This window comes from Somniosus microcephalus, unplaced genomic scaffold (assembly GCF_052327205.1).
Source record: "Somniosus microcephalus isolate GS21.2 unplaced genomic scaffold, FLI_Smic_1.0 unresolved_chr1, whole genome shotgun sequence".
Taxonomy (NCBI): Eukaryota; Metazoa; Chordata; class Chondrichthyes; order Squaliformes; family Somniosidae; genus Somniosus; species Somniosus microcephalus.
The window spans coordinates 96,687,968-96,708,496 of NW_028225179.1; the positions used below are offsets into that span (position 1 = coordinate 96,687,968).

The 20,529-nt window shown below is 44.9% G+C and overlaps 1 protein-coding gene and 1 pseudogene across 1 annotated transcript; both read right to left on the reverse strand.

Moving 5' to 3' along the window:
* Window positions 1–433: 433 nt before the first annotated feature.
* LOC147095626 (uncharacterized) lies at window positions 434–6,612 on the reverse strand. Its single transcript, XM_085973982.1, has 4 exons — window positions 6,550–6,612; window positions 2,061–2,072; window positions 1,642–1,674; window positions 434–1,300 (listed from the first exon to the last, which is right to left on the reverse strand). The coding sequence occupies exons 1-4, from the start codon at window positions 6,610–6,612 to the stop codon at window positions 434–436; spliced, it is 975 nt and encodes a 324-aa protein (XP_085830108.1).
* Window positions 6,613–11,519: 4,907 nt separating this feature from the next.
* The window catches only part of LOC147095627 (zinc-binding protein A33-like), a 327,589-nt pseudogene continuing 318,579 nt past the window's right edge, over window positions 11,520–20,529 (reverse strand).

Consider the following 20,529-nt stretch of genomic DNA (forward strand, 5'->3'; position numbering starts at 1 on the left):
GGACCTATTCACTGAAAGAATCAAACGCTCGGGGCTCATTTACTAAATGAATCCATTGCTAGGAATCGATGGCTCTTTCCACAGTTAACTACACGTGTTACTGACGGTTGCAGGGATTGAGGGGCATGTTAAGGAAACCAGTGTTGGGCTTAGATCTGTTACAAGCAGCAAATGTGTTTGTCTAAATGATTTTATTTCGGATCTGAAACTGTATTGTTTGTTTGTTCAGATCTGACTTCGCCTGACTTACATTATCGGCAAAAGTTAATAATACCCCAAGCACCTTTGATCTCCTGCAATATGACATCCAATATGGTAAACAGATGGCAGCTTCAATATCCTTTAGGGATTCAAGTCTGTAGATGTCAATTGAACAATTTCTGCTGACTTTCGATTCATGGAATTGCATTTTAGTTCTGTGAAGCCATTTAACTTATTGGATTAAATTAGTAATGAGAGCCAGGGGACGATTAATCACATTCCTCAATTCATCTCTGAATTTGCTCTGGGACACTGCATAAATGAATGTGTTTGTGCAAGCACTCAAACACATAAGCATATACCCGGATTTTTCCGCAATGGTAAAGGAGGCATTGTAATCTGCTTCCATAAATTGAGTATCTGTAAATTGCAAACATATGAGAACTATGAGATTTACCATCCACAACGGTATAAAACTGCCAGATATAGCCAGCAGTAAAATGATTGATTTCTTTCTGTTCTCCATCTCCGGATCAGTGTGACGCTGAAACTTCTTGTTCCCTCGGAGTCCCCTCCTCACTGTATTGGCCAGTACAATGTACCTGATGGTCAGGGTATTGAGCAGCACGATCAACACAAATGGTGCAAATGGGGTTAAAATGGTTTCCAACCACAAAAATGCTACCCATATGGCTAAGGTGTAGAAGCTCGATTTAACATAGCAGGACCATGGTACATTGTCAATTATTTCCCGAGGTTCATATATAAAGCAGATGGGAACATTTTCTAAAACATTTAAGGAACACACCACTGCTATTACCACAACCGCAGTATTTTCAGTGCAATATTTTGTTCGGTGTGTTTGGTAACAAATAGCGACAAACTGATCAAAGGCGAAAGCCACAGTTAGCCAGACAGAGCAATCAATCAAAACATAATACAAAGCGTTATTGAGACTACAAATAGGAGTGTAATTCAGGAATGAATATGGGAAAAAAGCATCGTTTATTTCATACAGTATTACATCAACTATCAGGATCATTAGATCAACCGCCGCCATGGCCACCAGGTAACGGGTGATGCATTTGGAAAGACTGCACTTTCACAGAAATCACACAGAAACCCCACAGTGCAGATAGAGGCCATTTCGGCCCATCGAGCCTGCACCGATACATATCCCACCCGATCCCCGTAACTCCTACCCCACCCTATCCCCGTAACCCCACGTATTTAATCCCCCTAACACTAAGGGTCAATTTTTATCATAGCCAATCAACCTAACCCGCACATCTTTGGACTGTGGGAGGAAACCGGAGCACCCAGAGAAAACCCACGCAAACACGGAGAGAATGTGCAAACTCCACACAGACAGTCATCCAAGGCCGGATTCGAACCCGGGTCCCTGGCGCTGTGAGGCAACAGTGCTAACCACTATGCCACTATTCCACGGAAGTGAATGATGATTGTCATCAACTTAGCTGCAAAAAGTGGAAATTAAATGTCCAACTCTCCTTACTCTGAGAGGATGATCACTCTATAGTTCTTTGTTATAAATTCAAGGCAAAGTTTTCTTTTGGCTCAAATCTCTCTCTCTATTTCTCCCAATCTCGCGGATAAGCCCAGTAATTCTAAAAAGACACATTGTTTTATAAATGCACGTCGCTAAGTTATTCTGAGTTACTTCAAAAGAAAAAGATGCTGCAGTGAATGCCGGGACAAAAATGGAGTTACAGACTGGCGGCCGCAATTGAATCCGCAGGATTTCCATTTGCATTCACATCAGCATAAAGGAATGTGAAAGCTGGTTGCAAAAAGGTCAAAAGGGCAGATGATCTGCTTATCCCTGTCTCTCCACACACATTGTCGGGTAGCTTTCTATCTGTCTATTCACGTGGAAACCAGCGTTACTGATCCACTAAATGATAATATCGGGCCGACGAACCTCAGCACAAGATTTAAGCCAAACGTTCGAATGAAAATGTTACCCACTATCTCCTCATTTCAAATCTCCTCAATGATGATGCATTTTAGGTTTCAATGTGATAACATGATTCTGACTGCAATATCGTTTAGTCTTCTGGTAGCACGTGAACACTCTTGGTGTCATTTCCGTGCTTTTCCTCAGCAAATGGCCAGCAAAGAATTATTTCTCAGTGATACAATGTTTCATGAGCCCAATATAATGGTCAACATTCAATGTTGGTTTGTGCCCAACTATGGTCCGTCCTAATCGCTTACAAAAAAAGCAGCCAGTTAAACGACGGGAGTTATGTGCGGGCTGAGCATGAACAGTAGGAGTTTCGGTGATTTATCAGTTATTGGGCCGTATTTTCCGATCGGAGGCCTCCTGCGTGCGGAGGCCTCCGATGTGGAAAAATCTAAGAACGTACCTGAGGGTTCCCGAGGCGCCTATACTTCCAATCCAAGCCCTCTCCAACACGAAATCTGCAGGGCCCCAGGTATCCCAGAGGCGCATCAGTTCGCAAGCGTCCCTGGGATCACGTGAGTCATGGGAAGCCAATAGGAGTAGGGAATCTCCCTTCATACACTTGACAGATGGACCTGTGAAATATATGGATGGAGGTCACCCCAAAACCAATGTAAAATATTATTTTATTTTATTCTCCTTTTTAAAATTAGTTGAAATTACAATAAATTAATTATTTAAAACGAAAATTTATTTTTTTGAAAGAAATAATTAAAGCCTTTTACGGGTCTAATATAAACTTACCTTTTTAAAAGAAATTTTAAATGATAAATGACTGAATTTTTTTTTTAAATATTTTTTCCAACTCTTATCCTGGTAGAAGCAGGCCTTACGCATGCGCTGTGCATGCCTGGAGCCGGTGTTTCCGATGTCCCTACGGGTAAGACCACAGCACGTATACAGCCGTAGGGATCGGAATATACGGCCGATTATTATAAACGTGGACGCTGGATTGCCTCAGGTGCAAAGCACATTTTAAATTTTGTTTAGTAATAACGTGCAATAGATCTTAATATCAAGCGGGGCTCTGGAAATAATGACAGTGCTTTGCAAACAGGACCAGGATTGGCTTGCACAGTAACGCGCGGGCCTGTTATCTGCCCGCTCGATGTCTAGTTTCTTAGACCAATGGAGCTGAATATTGGGAGGTGCCTTTAATAGGCAGCCTGTGCCATTTCGCCCGAGAATTTCTACCCCAAGATAACGGCTGCCACATGAATAGCTCTGCTTAAATAACATCTCAGCAATAATCCAAAATATATTTCAAGCTGTGTATTTGAATCAAAATATAATTAATGTCAAAAGCAAAACACTGTGGATGCCGGAAATCTGAAATAAATGCAGAAAATGTTGGACATATTCAGCAGGCCAGGCAGCTTCTGTGGAGAGAGAAAGAGAGTTAACGTTTCAGCTCGATGACCTTCCGACAGAATAATTATTGTCACCCATTTGACTACATAAAACGGTTCTTTGGCATCTAATCCGAGAAGAATAATGTAAAAAGCAACAGCTTCTGTCTCAAATCCACATCTCTTTCAAGAGTGTAAACATAACCTTTGGGAACGGCTGCTTGTACAAGCATAGCACTGGAAATCCATGTGACTGAACGGACATCCTTTATAATTAACATCTCACATTTTATCTATCATCCACCTGTGCTTGATGTATGACACGGTATTACTCTTTCCTCCTGTTTTCGTAAATAATATACGTTTTCTTAAAAACTACCAACATATGACTTAAAGTCTATTATTGATTTGAACTATTTTCCTCTTAGTTTATCGAACGAAAAAATAGGACCAGTAAAGAAGCTAATTTTCACTTTTACCACATGGAGGATAATGTGAAGAACGGGCCGACCAGCCCATTGTAAACCCCGCCCGACTTTCAGTCCATTTTTGAGGGTGGAAATGGTCCCTGCATCATGGTTGTAGTACCTACAGCAACACTATTAAATACAATTACTGGGGAGGATTCGGCCAATCTCCTGCGGTAAATTCAATTCTTTGCAAAGTTACTCCCGTATTACAAAGATCTTTTATCGAAGCAATGGTAGGATATCGGGAGCAGAGCAGTGGCTATTCCATTGCACTTACTGTAATTCTACCATGCATAGGAAACTTGGGAGAGAGTGTAGTCTTTATCAACTGGGCATTAAACATAGGCCGACTCTGTGGGTAGAAATTGGTTTTGGGTGGTAGCGCTGAACAGGAGGTAGCGCATTGGCCGTCTGTTAAAAGACTCGATAGATATTCAGTTCTATTGAATTTTATGGAACTGAACATCAGACGGGGAGTGAGACACAGACACGACAGCACCGTTGTACCACTGTATGTAGAAAGGGAAATCTGGCAGCTATGACGGCAGGTATTAACAGGACCCGCCCGATTTTATTCCATTGATAGTAATGGAGGACAATCCGCTGTTCTTAGGAAATCCCATGCTCCGCGGAGGATATGGCTTTTCGTACTTGGCCGATGCGATGCAGAACACCCCGGATGTAAAGCTAAAATCTATCCCATGTTTCCAGATAAATCACCACTTTGAATTAGAATTACAACAGCACAGCAGCAGCTGGACGTGCTTTAGTGGCACTTATCTCACTTTGTTTTGCGGCCCCCGAACCCTAACTGACTTCAAATTAAATCAACATAATGGGCCATATTTTCCGAACGGAGGCGTCCTGCGTGCGGAGGCTTCCGATCTGGAAAAATCTATGAACTTACCTGAGGGCTCCCGAGGCGCCCATACTTCCGCTCCTGGGCCTCTCCAACTCCAAATGTGCGGGTCGCAAGTATCCCTGGGATCACGTGGGCCATGGGGAGCCAATAGGAGGAGGGAATCTCCCTTCATACACTTGACAGATCGACCTTTCAAATATATGAATGCAGATCACCCCAAAAACATAGTAAAACTTTAAATATTTTAAACAAAAAGTTATTTTTTGTAAAAAGTAATTAAAGTTTTTTAAGGGGTGAAAAATACACTTAAATTTTTTAAAGTAGGTTTAAAAGATAACTAATCGAAAACATTATTTTTCTTTTTACTTTTTTTCAACTCCTATCCTGGCAACAGCAGACCCGTTTTTAAGGGTTTTCTGCGGGCGGAGATTCTCCAGAAAGCAGAACTATCTGCCCACAGAGGCCCTTGTCGTGTGCAGGCATCCGATCTGTCAATAGCATTCTTTACAGATCGGAAATGCCGGTTTTCAGCGCATTGGCTGTGCATGCCTGAAACCGGCATTTCCGCTGGTGTCCCTATGAGTGGGTAGACAGCGCATACCCACCCATAGGGGTCGGAACATACGGCCCAATATATCGAACAGTTTCAGAATCCAGCGCTTCAGGTTTCACTATAAGCTCTATTACTGAGTAGTTGCCAGCGAGAAATGACCTCGCCTGGCATCAACACATAGGGGGCACACACACCCGCTGTTTTCCACAGTCAGTTGCAGTGATAACACTCCATGCTTCTGTTCCAACTCAGAACACTAGTGACCGTGGGCGTGAAATTGATCTTGGGAAGTGGCGTATAACTGGTGATAACTAATTTGCCACACATTTTAACCAAATTACATTTCGACTGACTTCCCCCGCACCACTCTGTGCTCCACCAAAGTGACTCAAACTGACCAGGTGGTAAAGACCAACATCTACACCATAGTCTATAGATATGGTATACAAACACCGAAAACTTCGAGTTGCACCAAAGAAGATTTCTGCACGCGAGAAATCCCAGATGATGCTCGGCTGTCAGACTTGTTTACACGCTGTTGGCCAGCTGCATGCGCCACAAGGGCTCCCAGAGCCACTCCCTGTTGGAAAAGGGGGGAATCAGTTAGCTCCGATGCTGATCTGAGAGTCGGTTAGGTCTGCGGGTGGAAAGCAATCCCAGGGAGGCTACAATACGCCAGCAGTGTGTCAGAGTTTAATTGTGGGTCCGGGAGAATCTTTTCTTTTTCTTCTGGTTTCACAAAAATGGAACAAATTATTCCTTTGCCTTTTCTTGAGCTGTCTTCGTGAATCCATTTCAGAATTGTTGGTTTGGCTATTCAATCCGATACCAATACTTGTCCCAGACATATAAGTACAGGAAAGTCTATCCAAGCCGAGAGATTCCCAATAAATTACTGAAATTAAATACTTAGAGTAAACTGTGCTTCCTCTCAGGTTGTTACATTAACAGTATGAGAGAAACGTGGAGCCATTTCAGTTATTTCTTTGATGCCAGTAACCAGCATCTGCAAATCAAAACATATCAAAGCAAACAGATAATATAATTGTACCGACAGCAGGAACAGTGATACAGAGAAGCACTGTTAAAGATGAGTATTAACTGATTATAAGTGGCTTATCAGGAACACCAACTATTGCAAGAATCGGATAGTAAATGTTTTCTACCTGTATGATCACCGGCTGTCCCATATTCGGAGAGAAGCGACGTTGCCAGTAACTGTTGTGGCGAGGCTGATACTTTCTTTCAAACTAAGATCGTATTTATATCTAAGGGAAAACTCAAGTGACTCATGAGCATTATACAATAATTCTCAATAGTTACAGTCATTTGAATGAACAGTTTAAGGCGTGTCATTTTCACTGCTACTAACCAGGGATATTTTGCAAATATTTTGTCCATTGAAAGAGCAAATACTCTAGAATATTATTGTCATCATAAGTTCCAAAAACTATTTCGACATCTCCATTACTGCAGTCAAATTACAAGACTTCTGAATCTGAGCATATTTAATTACAAAGCTAATTTGATGGATTAGCTTTGTCTGGATCTTAGTTACATAAAGAATGTACTATGTCTTATTTAATATATAATATATATAATTTATATTAAGGGGGCTCAATGCTACATGTGAGATTGAAGAACATTCAGATAAACGCAGAAAATGATATAGTCAGTTGTATACAGCTGAGCAGCCTCACAGATATGCATAAATTTTATATTTCTGGAGGAATTAACAGGCCTTGCACGGAAATAAAAGAAGGATTAAGAGTTAGATGAGCAGTTTGACCATTCGAATATCATGTGAGCAAACCCTCTAAAACGCTGAGACATACGTGATCGTGAATGTCATTAAGATAATTCCATTGTTCTCCTGCCAGTGATGACGTTAACTGTGCATACCTGTCAGTCTGTGAAAAAAAAACTACAATTTTTACGGGGTTTTATTGGTCTTTGTCCGTGCCTTTGTTTGAATATTCATGAAGCAGTAACCTAACTAGTTGTGTTTTGTAGAATGATAATGCACATGGATTAACAATCGGTGGATTTAATGTCTCTGATTGGGGAACGATTAAACTATCCTTTATTGGAAGTAGCCAATATATGTAGATATTAAAACAATGACTCATAAACTGTGAAGTCTGTCGAGCTCCCACTTTGTTGAATTGAAGAGATTCAGTGAATGCATCATTCATCAGGGTTTCATGTCTTTAGTTTTGACTGGAGATCTGAAATGCTGGACACAAACGACAAAGCGAGTAATGCTTGCGCCAAAGCAATAGCGGAAATGACATTTCTTCTGGACTTTATTTTAACTGTAGGGCGGGAGAGTGAATGGCGCGCATGTTTGGGAGAAGCAGTGCGCAGGCTCCGCCGATTTTAACGGCCGGGAATAAGTAGTCCGCCACATGCTGTATGACCTCTCGAAAACTGCCAAGAAGTCGGTGGAAAGCTGCTGCCAGGCCAGTAAAACCACGTGGCAGAAGGGTGGAGCTTGGGACCTTCAAGGAACCGCTTCCTAACACAAGGTGGTGGATTGACGGAGAAGGGAGGAGTCCAAGTTAGGGGAAATTTAAGGATTCCTTTTGTGACTCAGGTGAATTACTGCTCCTACTGATCCACAGGTAACATTAAATTTCAGATGCCTGGATAGCTTGTGGTAGCGGACATCCCAACCTCCGACAGCAAAGAGTTCTGTTGCATGTTACACAGTGCTGCGAACACCCCGGTGATTCCGAAGAGGTCCGAGATGATGCCCCAATAAATCAGGGTCAGTAGGCTGATGTCACAGGGGCAGAGTAGAAGTACGAGCTTGGGGGACAAACTTGGGAGCCTGGTAAGGCGCAGAGTCAACAACAACTGATTAGGAACAAATTCACCTGAATAATTATCAAAACCTAAGTATTAATAGTCCTAACATTATAGTGACCACTATGACAACAGTTTGATCTAAATCACATTCTCACTGGTGACTCTTAAGCACTAGCACCATGTCAGAAGCCCATGTTATTTTTTCCTGACATTGGACCAATCTCACTAATCTGTCGCAACAAGCCATTTCAGTGGTAAATGTTACCATTCAACTTCTGTCTTTCTATGATTCACAACAACACGTTTCGAATAAGCAAGAGACAGTTGATAGTAGAGTATATGGAAAATACTTTATTGATATACAGCACCATAGCAAGAAATCAGATACATAAAGTATTATCCCGCCCCCCTTGTGATAGTATCCATCTTGTAGATATTTTTGCTAAGTATTTTTCCCACTTCCTTGCAGTCATCCGAAGTTCACTGTGAACTCAAAGGAATTCAACCCCGGATATTGGAAATTGAAATTCTATGTCCTTCTTTACTTTACTTTAATTCCCAGCGTTTAACGCCATATTGCTTCATTAAAAAAGTTAGTTTCGCTATGGAGCTGATGCCATTGCATTTATTTAAAAAAATCTTACGTTCCTTGGCCACATTAACCATTTCAAGTCGCACTGAGGTGAAGTAACTGAGCATGTCTGAGACTCATTCCTCAGTGCATCATTACCATGCATTAGCACATGCAACATAACACATTTGCACACACATCCCAATATCACACCACATTTGACATCAGATACAAGCCATTCCTGATCATTTAAATTATCTTATCAAAAATTTGGAGACTTGTCTCAGCAAACCTGCAAGGTCCCAATATCGGGTAGTTGCCAGACTGTCCAATACATTATTATTTCTGTCGGTAAAAAACAATAACCTCGAAAGGAAACCTATCAATCAGTGATTCTAACCCACACTTTCCTGACTTCCAATAAAATGTATATCGATACCAAATTGAAATCCTTTCATGAATGATGCCCAGGTGATTCACGTTACTCAGGTATACACTCAAAATCTTTTCACTATGCATTCCTCTCATGTTACTTCAAAGCCATCCTGTATATCTTGAAAGAACTGTTGTTCTAAGATGCAAAGACGTTCGAATTTAACCCTTAACTCCCCAAAATGTCTAACATGCATCTCTCCAGGATGTCCAATGTTCATAATACTTCTGTAAAACTAATATTTGTTTTTTACTTTCACCATGCCCAGCTTTGGCGACTAAACTCTTCATAATGTAATGTCCATAATCTTACTTGTCTGTGTAGTTCCTTCAGTGGCAGTATGTTCAGAGGGGGATGGCTGATGCCTTGCAGCTGGAGCCTCCTAGAAATGAATTGGGCTTTTCCTCATGGCGGCTGTGAACCATGAGAGATCAACTGGTGGTTGCAACTCCAATGTCAAAGTAATGTCTGGAATGTGGGGCATGGATGGAGTAAGGTTGGAAAAAGCATATAAAAAGGTGAGGAAGCCGGTGACAATGGTCAGGGTGTTACACTAATAGCCTCTGAAATTGACATTACATTAGAAAATAGGTTAGAGGTAATGTCCAATAAAGCAGTTTTATATAAGAAGGAAACAACCTGAATTTATCTAGCAACGTCCGCGACCCTGTCACAGATTATAGGCGGCACCAGGGTCCACTCCCAATTCCAGGCACCTCTCGGACTGGCATTCCAATTGGGACACACACTAGTCCTGGAATTTTGGGCTGCTTCAACGGAAAGAGTTCCACCAATTGGGACAATGTGGCCCTCTAGAGTGAGATTGGTGCCAACTTGGGCCAAATGGCTGCTGAGGTCCAAACCAGGAAGAGATTCTCTCCACTCAACCAAAGGAATCAGGGGGGAAAACAAATGAATGTTGGAGCTGGGAACTCAGTTTGAGCTGTTTGAGTCACTCCCATCTCTGAATTTTGCTGCAATGAATGTTATTTTAAAAAAATATACGGAACCATTTAGTATTTTTATTGGGGTACACTAGTCAATTTCTTAGTGAATCAGTGTTTTTACCTGTAGAAACTTTAATACCGTGCCAACTGCTGCCTGTGCGCCTGAGAAAAGCTCAATTCGAAGACACTCCTGGAACGGACGCAATCGGCAGAAACTCGCCAGGCTCATTATTTCCATCTGGAGCGTGGCCAGCGTTGTGGGCGGGGCCGCCTTCGGTAAAAATGATTTTGTAAACAGCGTTAAAGAACACGGAAATTTTGTTTACGCTTGACGTTACTCAAGTTTGAATTTCTACGAGCTTTTGCACAGGTTTATCTAATTTCACCGGATTGCACTGATATAACAAGCAGAATCTCTACTCCTTTAAATTTATCTAAGTGGTTCTTTTAACTAGTATGAAACGTCTATCATAACCCTTGGTTTTATAAGCCAAATAATGATTTATTATATGGCAGAAAATTATTGCATGCGTATCAATCAATATCTATAAATGATGCAGGATTTAGAATTATTTTAACTACAATAAGAATTCAAAGGCCTGTTCCAGGATAACATCTTAATAACAGTTTTACATCTACCCATGGTTGGCTCAGACATGCCGAGGCCCTGAAAATATCTTAGTGCCCCCGGGTTGTTGTGTAGCACATGGTCTTTGGCCAGATGATGTAGATCTTCAGCTGGTGTGGAGCCAGATTATGCAACTTCCTATGATGAGCTTTTCTTCTCATATTACAACCATTAGGCGTAACTCAGCGACCCCTTGTTGCTTCAGCCCTTCTGCAAACAATTTTACGCATTTATAGAAAACTGATGTATATTTTATGTAATTTTTACTACTGCCATTCCTTGCATGAGTGTGAACCGTGCAGTGCGACTCCGGGATCCCGTTACTCCTGTTTCCTGACGCTGAACGGCTCTGCTGGAATTTGTAACAAAACCCCAGATTCACAAGGAGCAGCAGGACCTCTCACGATGGATTGACCAGGCGTGCAGTGTTCCAGAATGGACAATTGATGCGAGCGACCAGGTGCTCACGTTGGAACCTCTTCACCCTGCAGAGTAACAAATGTCCCAGTCCTTGATCACAGCCCAAGTGCTCAGTGCAAGGATTACTTAGAATTCACCAGCCCAACACTCTCGAACCCACCATTTATTGCAAAGCCCCTTTCCTGGTGTTGTTTCCTGCTGTGTCTCGAAGTTCCTGTGTGAGATGTGCAATACTCACGCAGCAGTGGACACATTTTCTCCCTACTCTGAAACATCAGTTTAGGAACCTACGTTTCCAAATGACGCACTTTAAGAGGGGCAGAAATTTTACTTTCATCGCACAATCCATGATTAACGTAAGGAAAGCGTTTCTCAGTGAATGTGTCAGTGAAAGTGTAGAGTTTGGACATATCATTAGCATTGTAAAAGTTCACCTATCCTCCCTCATAATCCAGCTAATCTCCAATGGTCCTGGGGTTAACATCGGGGGCAGGTGGACAAATCGGGGATCACCAGCTCTATATTTATTCCTATTTCTCAGACGCATAGCCCAGTGTCCAATTTCAGGCGCCAGTGTTATCTGTCCCTTCCGATTAACGGACTCTCTGACAACACCCAAACTCCACTGAGTTTGCCCCAACCTGCACCTCCCAGTAGTGTTTTAATGATGTGAATCCCTGTGAAACCAGAACTCAGCCAGTAGAATCGAATCATTGCAGGTTATCAGGAAGTACTAATCCTCTCTCACCGAGTCTCACACTGGCCCGGTACTCACACAGGAGGAGTCTACGATGCGCTGTGTTTGGGTCCAGGGTCAGTGAGGCTGGGACTGGGGGAAATACAAATTACATCATGTCAAATACTTTGGACAGAGGATGCTGGAAGGACACAGGTTAATATCGGATATCTGTATAACAGGATCAGCACTCAGTCCATTAATGCTTTAGCTGTAAACAGTACAGACTGGGTACAGTGTACAGTTCGATATACTCCCAGACTCCAGTATATAGGAAACAGATATTACAGGCTCCCAGTCAGATCACTGTCCAATGAGCCCTTCTGGAAAGTGCGAGTGTCTGGATGTTAATGAGAAGATGTTCCGATGCCCTCATGCTTGACTCGCTCAATCGAAGGTCCAACATAAAGAATAGTCACTTGAGTGAGGCCCCAGAGGCTGTTGCTCCAGTGCTCGGTACCACCAACAGGCAGCACCTTCAGTAGAGAGGGAAGAGAGCAGGACACTACAGGAAGTGGACACACAGCTGTGGAGTTTCTTACCTGCAGAGATGATCTGTTTCATTTCCTTCCATGCTGCGTAGAGTAACGGGACTCAAAACATATTGTATTTCAGACTTGCAGACAAAAGGATCTCTTCATTTTCACCTCGCTCTTTACGATCACCTTCCTATTCCTCATCTTTGTCCAGGTACGTGTTTGAAGAGGATTGATTCAGTCACTCACTACAGGATATAAACTGTGATCACATTGTCAGACCGTATGGGTATGGATTGGTTACTCACCTTTCTCTCAAGCTTTTCAGCTCCTGTAGGAGAGAGAATCACAAACACGTCAGTAAATGTATGGTACTCTTTAGGTTTTACTTTTTAACGAAATCATAAGAACATGAGAAATAGGAGCAGGAATAGGCCATTCGGTCGGTGGAGCCTTTCTCCGCCATTCATCAAGATCATGGCTGAACTTCTACCTCACTATCTCCAAATCGCTTACTATCCAGAAATCTATTGACCTATGTCTTGAATATGCTCAACGACTGAGCATCCACAGCCCTCTAGGGTACAGAATTTCAAAGCTTCACATCTCTTTGTGTGAATAAATGTATCCTCATCTCAGTTCTAAATGGCTGTCCGCTTATTCTGAGACTCTGACGCCTAGTTCCAGACTCCCCAACCAGGGGAAACATTCTCCCAGCTTCCACCACGCCAAGCCCCTTAAGAATTTTATGTTTCCATGAGATCACCACTCATTCTTCTAAACGCTAGGGAACATAGTCCTATTCTGCACAATCTCTCCTTATTGGACAATCGCCTCATCCCAAGGATCAGTCTACGGAGCCTTTGTTGCACTTCCTCTGAGACAAGTATATCCTTCCTTTGGAAAGGAGTCCAATATTGTACACAGTCTCACCAAGCCCCTATATAATAATAGTAAGACTTCTTTACTTTTATACGACAACTTGCTGAAGTGCCCAGCGGTGCCGAGGCTTTTTCAAGGGCATGTTGTTGTTGGAAGTGAGAGAGAGAGAGTGCGACTGGGGGGGAAGAGAGAGAGCGACTGGGGGGTAGAGAGAGAGCGACTGGGGGGTAGAGAGAGAGGGTGGGGGGGAAGGGAGGGTGGGGGGAGGCGAAGGGAGGGCGGGGGGGAAGGGAGGGCGGAGCGGGGAAGGGAGGGCGGCGCGGGGAAGGGAGGGCGGGGGGTGGGAAGGGAGGCCGCGGGGAAAGGGAGGGCGGTGGGGGGGAGGGCGGGCGGGGGGGGAAGGGAGGGCGGGCGGGGGGGAAGTGCGGAAGGGAGGGCGGGGGGGAAGTGAGGGCGTGGGGGTAGGGGGGAAGAAAGGGCGGGGGGGGGAAGGGAGGGGGGGAAGGGGAGGCGGGGGGGAAAGGGGGTGTGGGGGGGAAGGGAGTGGGGGGAAGGGGAAGGGGGGGAAGAGAGGGGGGGAAGGGGAAGGGGGGGTAGGGGAGGAGTGGGGGGAGATGAGGGAGGGGGGAGGGGAGGGGAAGGGGGAGAGTCCCCGAGCCCCCTGATCCCCATCCCCACAAACTCCCGAGCCCCCTGGTTGGCCCCCCCGAGACTCGCCCCCCACCACCGAGGCTCGCCCCCCCCACCAACCAAGCACCGAACTCCGGAGGCGCGATCTTCCGAGCACCGGCCTCCCGAGCTGGCTTCAAGATTGCGGCTGTGCGAGACGGCCGGCGGGCCCGGTTGCCAGGGTAACCCTTGACGCTCACCAAGCCCCGCCCCCCGGCCAAGCCAGAGAGACGCCGCGTCTCAGCTGCTCCTGCTGCGCGCGCACCCTTTAGTAAGGTAGCGGCGCTGGGATGAGGCCCGCCCCTCCAGCCTTCGAGTGGTGCCGGGAGATGACTAGCTCGGGCGTGGGTGTGGAGGAGAGGCCGAGGCTTCGAGGCCTACCTGGAAAAACGGGGAAAGGTAGGAAAATTAATGAGATTAGATAAGTTAATTACTTTCAAAATCATTTTTTTTAAAAACAATATGGCCTAGAAATCCAGTTGGCGCCGCGCCAGGGCTTTAGCACCAGAAAGTTAGCGCCGGCGCTAAGTCCCCCTGCGTGCACCAAAAATTCAGTAGCGCCGCGCCCAAACGGCTGCCGGCGCTACTGAAGGGTGTTTGCGCCTGAAAATGGGCGCTACCTGCCGCATTGCGGCGCTATTCTGGCGCCCGATGCGGTGCGGCAGGCTCGGGAAGTGTAGGCCTCCTCCTTCAGTTAAGGTGGAGCTGCCTGCACCCGCCCGCTGGCCGGTAAAATCTTCACAAAAATGACCGGCACCTCGGGGAAGTGCCGGGCTCGCAGCCCAGAAGCATCTGTTCCGCGGGGGGGTGGTGGAGGAGTCCGGGGAGGGAGGTGTGGGCAGGCGGCCGGCGGGAAAGCGGGCGGCCGCCGCGCGACCTTAATGCGCCGGCGCAAACTCCTGTAAGACTCGGTTGCCAAAGTCTTAGTTGCGGCTGCCACGGGCAAGGCGGCCGCAACTCAATTTCGGCGCTGGGGCCCGTCACCACGGCAACCGGGACGCTGCGCACACCGATGACGTCATCGGTGCCGGCGCAGCGCAACCGGTCTACCGCCGATTGTAGGGCCCCAGGGAATTTCTGAACCGGCTGTAAGTCCAGTGCAATGACCTCTAGCGCCGCAAAATGGGCGCAAAGCCCACTCAATTTCTACGCCTATGTGTTTTAAAAGCAACGTTTTTTTTAAAGACGCCGAAAGCGGGAAAAAGAAAGGAAAATTTTGGAATCAAGATGGCGGCGACTCACCTCGGTTCAGAACGATAAGGCCCGCCCACACACGCACCAATTGGCCCGGCGGCACATGCCAGCAACCCGGCGTACGATTGTTCGAGCTCGAGGTCACTCTGTCGCTAATGAGCGGATAACGAGATGCTAATGAGCGGAATGTTAAGGTTTTTTGGATACCGCGTGCGCGATTTTAGCCCGGCCGAAATGTAAATACGCTTAAAACCGTTTTGGAAAGGTAAGCTTTCTTTCGACGTAACGCACGCATAGGTACGCCCTGTAACCTTCGAGCGCATAGCCTGACAGACGCACACGCAATGACAGACAGACAGACAGAAGGACAGAACGACCGATTTATATATATAGATGCCTTTGTAATAAAGGCTAAAGTACCATTTGCTTTCCTAATTGTTTGTTGTACCTGCATTTTAACATTCTTTGATTCCTGTACAAGGCCACCCATGCCCTTCTGAATACAAGCATTTCCCAATCTCACTCCATTGAAAAAATATCCTGCCTTTTAACTTTTCCAACCGAAGCGGATAACTTTGCACTTCTCCACACTATATTCCATCTGCCATGTTCTTGCCAACTCACCTAACCTGTGTACATCCTTTTGCAGCCTCCTCACAACTTAATTTGCCACCTAACTTTGTATTATCAGCAAAACTGGATACATTTTACTCTGTCTCCTCATCTCAGTCATTAATACAGATTGTAAATAGCTGAGGTCCAAGCACTGATCCTAACAATACCCCACCAGTTACACTCGATAGCGCTCTATACCCCAACCCGAAAATGTCCCGTTTATTCCAACTCTCTGTTTTCTGTCCGTTAACCAATCCTTAATCCACGCTCATACATTTCCCCCAATTCCATGAGCACTAATTTGGTGCAATGAGCTCTTGTGTGGCACCTTATTGAATATTTTATAAAAATGCATATATCCATTGTTTCCCCCTTATCTACCCTGCTAGTTACAAACTCAAAGACAGACGTGTCAAACATGATGATGTATAATCAGTGACTTTAGTAAAATGAGAACGGATTTGGGTGAAGCTTTCTCTGATGGGCTCCAATGATGTGATCATACATCAGTAACCCCCGGAATACACGCGTCGCTGTTTTTTTCTGCTGCTCAAGACTTTGAAAGTTCGCTGATCAGCTCCTTTTATTTCAGATCTCTATTTTCCAGTAACTCAGAGCTTGGTTCTGGTGTGTGTGGGCCTGACCTAGGGACAGGGGTGGTAAACCTAACCTCAGCATCCCCTCGATAGTGAGACAACAGCCTATGTACCAGCTCCTGGACACTTCCAGGCAGCTGTGGAGAAAATGAAACTGTGTACACATCAGCCAAGATCAGGGCTAGACTCAGTGTGTTGCCCACACAATCAAGTAATGTCATATTACTTACTGTTTGGGCAAGGAAGGGATCGTATCCATTGGACTGCACCCAGCCTGTCACACATTTAAGGACAGGAGAGAAGAGGAGAGAACTGAGAGGAGACAACTTTTAACCTGAACAAAGAACATCCGTAACCTATAGGAGTTTTTCGAATAGTGAGTTGATTGATGATGCATTGATCGATGTTGGTATGCAGTGCGTGGCATGTAATAACAGTGTAAGAGCTTTAGAGACCGTACAAGGTCAATATCTCTCCCTCACTCAAACTCTCAGAACCAGGTGCCGGGAAACACAGAGGGATTTATTTTTATAAATTCGTTTATGGGATTTTGGCAGCAATGGCAAGGCCAGCATTTATTGCCCATCCCTAATTGCCCTTGAGTAGGTGGTGGTGAGCAGCCTTCTTGAACCGCTGCAGTCCGTGTGGTGAACGTACTCCCACAGTACTATTCGGGAGGGTGTTCCATGATTTTGACCAAGCAACTATGAAGGATCGGCGATATACTTCTAAGTCAGCATAGTTTGTGACTTGCAGGGTAATTTGCAGGTAGTGGTGTGCCCATGCGCCTGCTGCCCTTGTCCTTCTAGGTGGAAGAGGTCTCCAAATAAAGGGTGTTTGCTATGGGAACCCGCATGGTTCCTAGCTTTTCGTGAGATATGTGGAGCACTATTTTCCCAGTAGTACTCAGGTCGCCTCCCTCACCTCTTTATCCGGTACTTTGATGACTGTAACATGCCGTTTCCTGCTCTCGCCCTAAATGTAAAATGTCATTCACTTTCCTTCCATTATCTACCGTTCCTTCAACTTCACGTGGTCCATCTCCAACACTTCCGTTCCCTTCCTCGAGTTCTCTGTCTCAATTTCTGGGGATATGCTATTGACAAATATTAATTATAAGCCCACTGACTCCCACAGCTACCTGGACCACACTTCCTCCCACCCCGCTTCCTTTAAGGACTCTATCCTATTCTCACAGTTTCTCCTTTTCCATTGCATCTGTTCTGATGGTGCCACCTTCTACAATAGTGCTTCCAATATGTCTTCCTTTTTACTCACAGAGGAATCCGCTCTGTCGTGGTTGAAATGGCACTCGACTTCGTCTGTTCCATTTCCCGCAATTCTTCTCTCACCCCTTCCCCTCCCTCCCAGAACCACGGCAGAGATTCCCTTCCAACCAATCAACCGTCACATTCAATGGATCATCCTCCGCCATTTTTGCCAGCTCCAGCGTGATCCCACCACCAAACTCATCTATCCCAACCCCTCCACTTGCAGCATTCTGAATGGACCGCTCACACTGCGCCCTGGCTTCCTTCCCAATCATCCCAACACCCCCTCTCCTTCCCATGACATATTTCCATGCAAACACAGGAGATGCAACATTTGCCTTTATACCTCCAAATCCCCAGTGCCCTAAATACTACTTCCAGGTGAAACAGCGATTTATTGGTACTTCTTGCAATTAATATGTGGAATTCGTTGCTCAAGATAGGGTCTCCTCTACATTGGGGATAACAAACGGAGGTTGGGTGGCCGCTTTGCAGACCACTTCTATTCAGTCCACAAAAATAATGCTGAGTTTCCGGTCGCCTGTCACATAAATTCTCCACTCCTCTCCCCCTCTGACCTCTCTCTCCTCCGCTTCTCACACTGTTCCTACAAAGCTGAAAGTAAGCTCGAGCAAGAGAACCTCGTCTTTCGATTAGGCCCTTTACAGCATTCTGAACTCAACATTGAGTTCAGCAATTTCAGACAAAACCTCAGCCCCTATTCTTTGAGATGGCAGCTGATCATGGTTTTGCTATTCACATTTACATCTCTTCTAGACACATCTTTTGTTTCTTTACTTGCTCCTTTGTCATCTACTTTTTGCGTTGTACAATAACCATTTGTCATGTAATCACTCCCACGAGTGGAAACAATCTCTCCACATCTACCCTGACTGTGATAAATCCATTAAGTGGAACAAGGACTCAAAGAGGCGATATCATAGAATTAACATGAGTACTTTATTAACAACTGGGAAATACGTTTACAGACAGCCTGCATCAGCATCCTGGCGTTCCACATTGTGCTGACCTATATAGGAAGCAAACCTCTGACCTTAACAGGAAGCAAACCTCTGACCTTAGTAGCAGCATTGGCTACAGCACCACCTGGTGGATAACATTAATCATAACATCCCAGATTATTATATCCCTCCTCCCTTAAGATTTCAGTATGATTTTCTTAACAAGCAATCATTCCTGAGGGTCACATAAGGAGTCTCCATTCATCATGTTCCATACTTGACGAATCTAACAGTTCAGTATCAATCTCTCCGGTGGCTTGCGAGTCCCTTGTGAACGTCTAACAGTAAAGTTCCTGCTTGTTTGTGGTGAAGCCACCAGCTGCTCCTGAGCAGTGCTCAGAGTACCTGACTCATATCCAACTTTGTGAATTTATTGCCTCCAGCCAGGTTTGCAAAGAGATCCTCTGTTTTGGGAATAGGATACTGCTCTAGTTTGGACACCCAATTGACAGTCAATTTATAGTCTCCACAGATTCTTACCGAATTGTCCGGTTTAAAAAAAGGTACTATGGGAGCTGCCCATTCCGAACATTTCACCAGCTCCAGTATGTTCTCTCTCAATAGACGCTCAAGCTCAGCCTCTACCTTTGGCTTCATGGCATAAGGCACAGGTCGTTGTTTAAAAAACCTTGGCGGTGCCTCCTTGTCTACATACATCTTAGCTGGGGGGCCATTAAATGTGCCAAGTTCCTCCTTGAACACACTCTCATGTTCACTCAACACTTCTTGCAAAGTCAACTGTTTGCCCGCATCTATTTGATGTACTGCTCCCCAGTCTAATTTAAGCTCTTGTATCCAGCCCCGACCTAACAGGTTTGGTCTGGTACTCGATACTATAACTACAGGTAGCTGTTCCACTGTGTCCCTGTGTTGCACAGTTACCTTAGCTGTACCTAATGTCGCTAGTCATTCAACTGTGTATGTTTTAAGATGCAGGGAGCAAGAATTTAACTCTGGAACTTTTGCACGGTTCCACAATTTGGAGTACACTGCCTTGCTCATTATGGCCACGCTGCACCCTGTATCCACTTCAAAGTTCACCATAGAGTCATTTACTGTCAGTTGCAATGTGATATGAGCCACTTTTGGAATGTTCTCTAACATGCTATACATTATGAACATGTCCTCTTCTTCCTCAGCTTCCCCGCTGATGTGGTGTGCTCCATGATTTTTCACTTCTCTCCCTTGGTTTTGCTGTCCTCCCCCTTTTGGTTTGGATTCGTCCACAGGTGATTTCGCCCTGCAAGCTCATTTTATGGGTCCTTGTTTCCCACACTTGTAGCATTTTTGCTCCAGAAATCGGCATTCACTCGCCAGGTGATCGCCCTTGCATCTACAACATGCCTTCACATGCTCACGTTGAGGTTTCTGATGCATTTTCAGCTTGTGCACAAAAACCTGACCTGCAACTTGTGTAGCATTAGCCCTGTCTGAACCCTGTATTTCTTTTACATCTCGGTTCGCTGTCTCTATGGCTTGAGCAAGTTCCAATGCTTTTTCATAAGTAAGCCCAGTCTCGAATAATAATCTACGCTGCATTTGGTTGTCCATAATTCCGCAAACTAACGTATCTTGCAGCATTTCCTTCAGGTTTTTCCCACAATTGCAATCATGTGCTAATTTATGCAACACCGCTACATAGTCCATTACACTCTCTTCCTTTTTCCTGTTCCTTGAATTAAACTTGAACTGCTGTACAATCTCACTAGGCTTAGGGTTGGAATGTTCTTTTAGCAAAGCCACTAATTCAACAAATGATTTGTCTCCAGGCTTTTCAGGACTGAGCAGATTTTTCATCAAACTCTAGGTTTGGCTTCCCACTGAACTAAGCAGAAT

What these genes read in the sequence shown, in the direction of transcription:
- LOC147095626 (XM_085973982.1), bottom strand. Translation starts at nt 6,612, where the DNA reads ATGGGACAGCCGGTGATCATACAGGTAGAAAACATTTACTATCCGATT. An exon ending in TCATTCACTTCCGTGGAATA is followed by an intron (nt 1,301 to 1,641) that starts GTGGCATAGTGG and finishes TTTCTGTGAAAG; the next exon opens with TGCAGTCTTTCCAAATGCAT.